The 2,777-nt window shown below is 35.9% G+C and overlaps 1 protein-coding gene across 1 annotated transcript; it reads right to left on the bottom strand.

The window, feature by feature from the left end:
* Positions 1 to 928: 928 nt before the first annotated feature.
* Positions 929 to 2,413, bottom strand: LOC137726959 (wound-induced basic protein). The gene is made up of 2 exons (XM_068465907.2): positions 2,244 to 2,413; positions 929 to 1,162 (listed from the first exon to the last, which is right to left on the bottom strand). The coding sequence occupies exons 1-2, from the start codon at positions 2,312 to 2,314 to the stop codon at positions 1,090 to 1,092; spliced, it is 144 nt and encodes a 47-aa protein (XP_068322008.1). The 5' UTR covers positions 2,315 to 2,413; the 3' UTR covers positions 929 to 1,089.
* Between the last annotated feature and the right edge of the window lie 364 nt (positions 2,414 to 2,777).

Raw genomic sequence — 2,777 nt, 5'->3', positions numbered from 1 at the left:
GTACGTAAATTTGCATTTTTATTTACATCTTTAAGAGCTTTTTGGACAACAAAACATAGAATATGCCCCCATTTTAGGCATTTTTCATTGAAGATGCTCTAAATAAAGAATAAGCCCCCGATCCTAAAAGCATAAACGGAATCCCATACCGATCTCTTTCGTGACGAGATTTCGAAAACCAAAAACCGAACAGAAAAATTCAATATTTCCGAAAAAAAAAGTCAATTTTTCGGTACAGTTCGGGACTATGCCTTCAGTCCCTCACTCTGTCTCTCGATCGAATTCAGCTAACAGTTAACACCCACCCATTGCTTGCTAAATTTTGAAACCAATCCATTACTTCTTGCTGAATTCAAAACCAATCTATTTAGCTTCACAACATTTCACTTTTCAAACCATTCAATTGCAAGCACCAATTCACACGTAGAGGCAGATCGTGACGTTATTTTTTTAACACAACTTTGCCACAAGTTTTTGTGAAGCCCACTCCATAATGTATTTCGATCCAAACTGTCTATATTTTAGGTCTTCCCTCATCCTTACAAAAAAATTAGACAAATAAAAAACCATTAAAACATTCACATGTAATAAAAGAAAATAAACAAATACAATTCGACAAAAAAACCCCTAGACCCTTAATTTACTGGTTATATATTTTTAGATTTGGCTTATCATTGGTAGATATGATCTTTAAGGAAAACTCGAAAAGATCCAAATACATTAATAAGTATATCCCACAAAAATTTGTGTCAAAAATTTTTAAAAAAATATAATGCCATGAATTCGTCGCATTTATACCCAAATGGCTTGTTTTCTTCTTATTCTTAATGGGTGGCCCAGGAACCCCATTCGTGGCTTGTTTTACTGAGTTTTCTGGTCATTTGACCTTCTGGGTTGCTCTGTGTGCAACTCAAATGAGTGTAAATCATAATTCCAACGGTCAAAAGTACATATAACTATAAATGGTTGCTTAAGAAGTTACCGAAAAGCCAATACTTAGCAATAATCTTGTCCTAAACACATAGTACTCATCTAGTTAACAACACCAAGGGTCCTAAACCAATTCATAGCTTATATGTCAATCTGTTGTCACTCATTCATAACAGGCTTATTCTCACTGGCCTTTGGTCGATGCTCCTTCGGCTTCTGCTCTTCCAACTTCCTATAGTTCCCAACGAAATAAAACGATATGTTAGGACGCATGTAATGAAAACAAACCGATCGCCCAGAACAGGCAAGGAAAAAAGAAACACGGAAAAAGGTAAAAAGGCAGAGGGCACCAAATAGAAAAAGAACCATCAGAGCCTAATAGCGTATGCAATTCTACATGTTAAAGTTTCAAGGAGCACAGCAAGAACTGAAGGAACACGAAAAATAAATATATAGAAGGGGAGCCCTGTTACTGAAAGCTGTTATACCCTTCAGAAGCACTCATCGAGACATTAACTTCCCTCCCTTTCTTTCTTATCAGATAATAAACCTTTCCAAAAATTAACACCCCATATACACCATCTAAAATTGCATGATAAAGTTCAAACTATCCAAAGCGGATAATTCAAGACAGCTTCAATTAAGTAAAATGAGTTCCACTACAGCGGTTAACGAACAAGTTTGTATCAAAGCTCATGGCATAGATGACACTTGACTCTCAACACGTAATGTGTAATGTTGGGAGACTATATGAGCAAAAAGAACAACGGAGAACTGCAACTTAAAAACTAGCAACCGATCACACATTTAACATACATACTCTTTATATACATAAAACCTTGCACTCGACAGATTATGCGTGTACTTTATACACAAAACCCAAATGTGAAATTGAGTTTAGTAACGCCGATGCAAAAGCTAAACTAAACAAGACTGCTACGAAAAACCCATGAATCATCAACTTCCCATCCACAGATATCAAAAACAATCTTTTTGATAGAACACACAACCGACATACAAATTAGAGCAAAACCTCAGCTGGGAAAGATTAAGAAAAAAAAATGCATGAAATTGAATAAAAAGTCTTATTCCTTGGGTTGATTGAAATCCCAAATTATCAACAACAAATTGTAGTCTTTTCATTACGTTCATTTCAACAAAATAAGAATGCCAAAGTTTTCGTTACCAAAAATATATACGCAATAATCGAAACAAAATGCCCCAATTTTACAAGAAAGATAAACCCCAAAAGCATAAAGAGAGAGAGAGAGAGAGAGAGAGAGAGAGAGAGAGGATTGAGGATAGGGTAAGACCTTTTGTCGGAGGAGCCACCTTTCTGGCTGAGGAAGGATCGGAAGAGGGGGGAGTTCACGTCGTAGATCATTGTCGCGATTACTCTGCTTAGCCGATTTGGCACTAACGATTGAGAAAACCCTAACCCTAATTTGTCTCTGGCTTCTGCTACCGGCGGTTAGAATGCGGAGGTACGGCGGGTTTTTTTAAAGTGGGAAATTTGGTGGGCCGGGTTTTTAATCAGTACCCGCCTCAACATCATATTATTACTGGACAAATTTTCGGATATAAAAGAGAAAAAGCCCAACTAGGTTCTTTATGATTAATAAAAAAGGCCAATTTCTTGTTTGGAGGGTGTTTCTTAAAGAGAGATTGTCTATCCACCAACATATCAAATTTTTTTAGCAATTGAATTGAATAAAGCAACCACGTCAAAATGATAGAGTTATGGCTCTTTTGGATATACTTTTAAAATGACTGAAAATGTTTTTAGAGAAAATATTTTTTTGTTCCAAAAGCACTTAAAAGTGCTTTCTAGAATTTCCTTATATTTT

Source organism: Pyrus communis, chromosome 5 (genome assembly GCF_041283825.1).
Source record: "Pyrus communis isolate YQ-2024b chromosome 5, ASM4128382v1, whole genome shotgun sequence".
Lineage (NCBI taxonomy): Eukaryota > Viridiplantae > Streptophyta > Magnoliopsida > Rosales > Rosaceae > Pyrus > Pyrus communis.
This window is presented reverse-complemented; position numbering and strand designations above follow the sequence as displayed.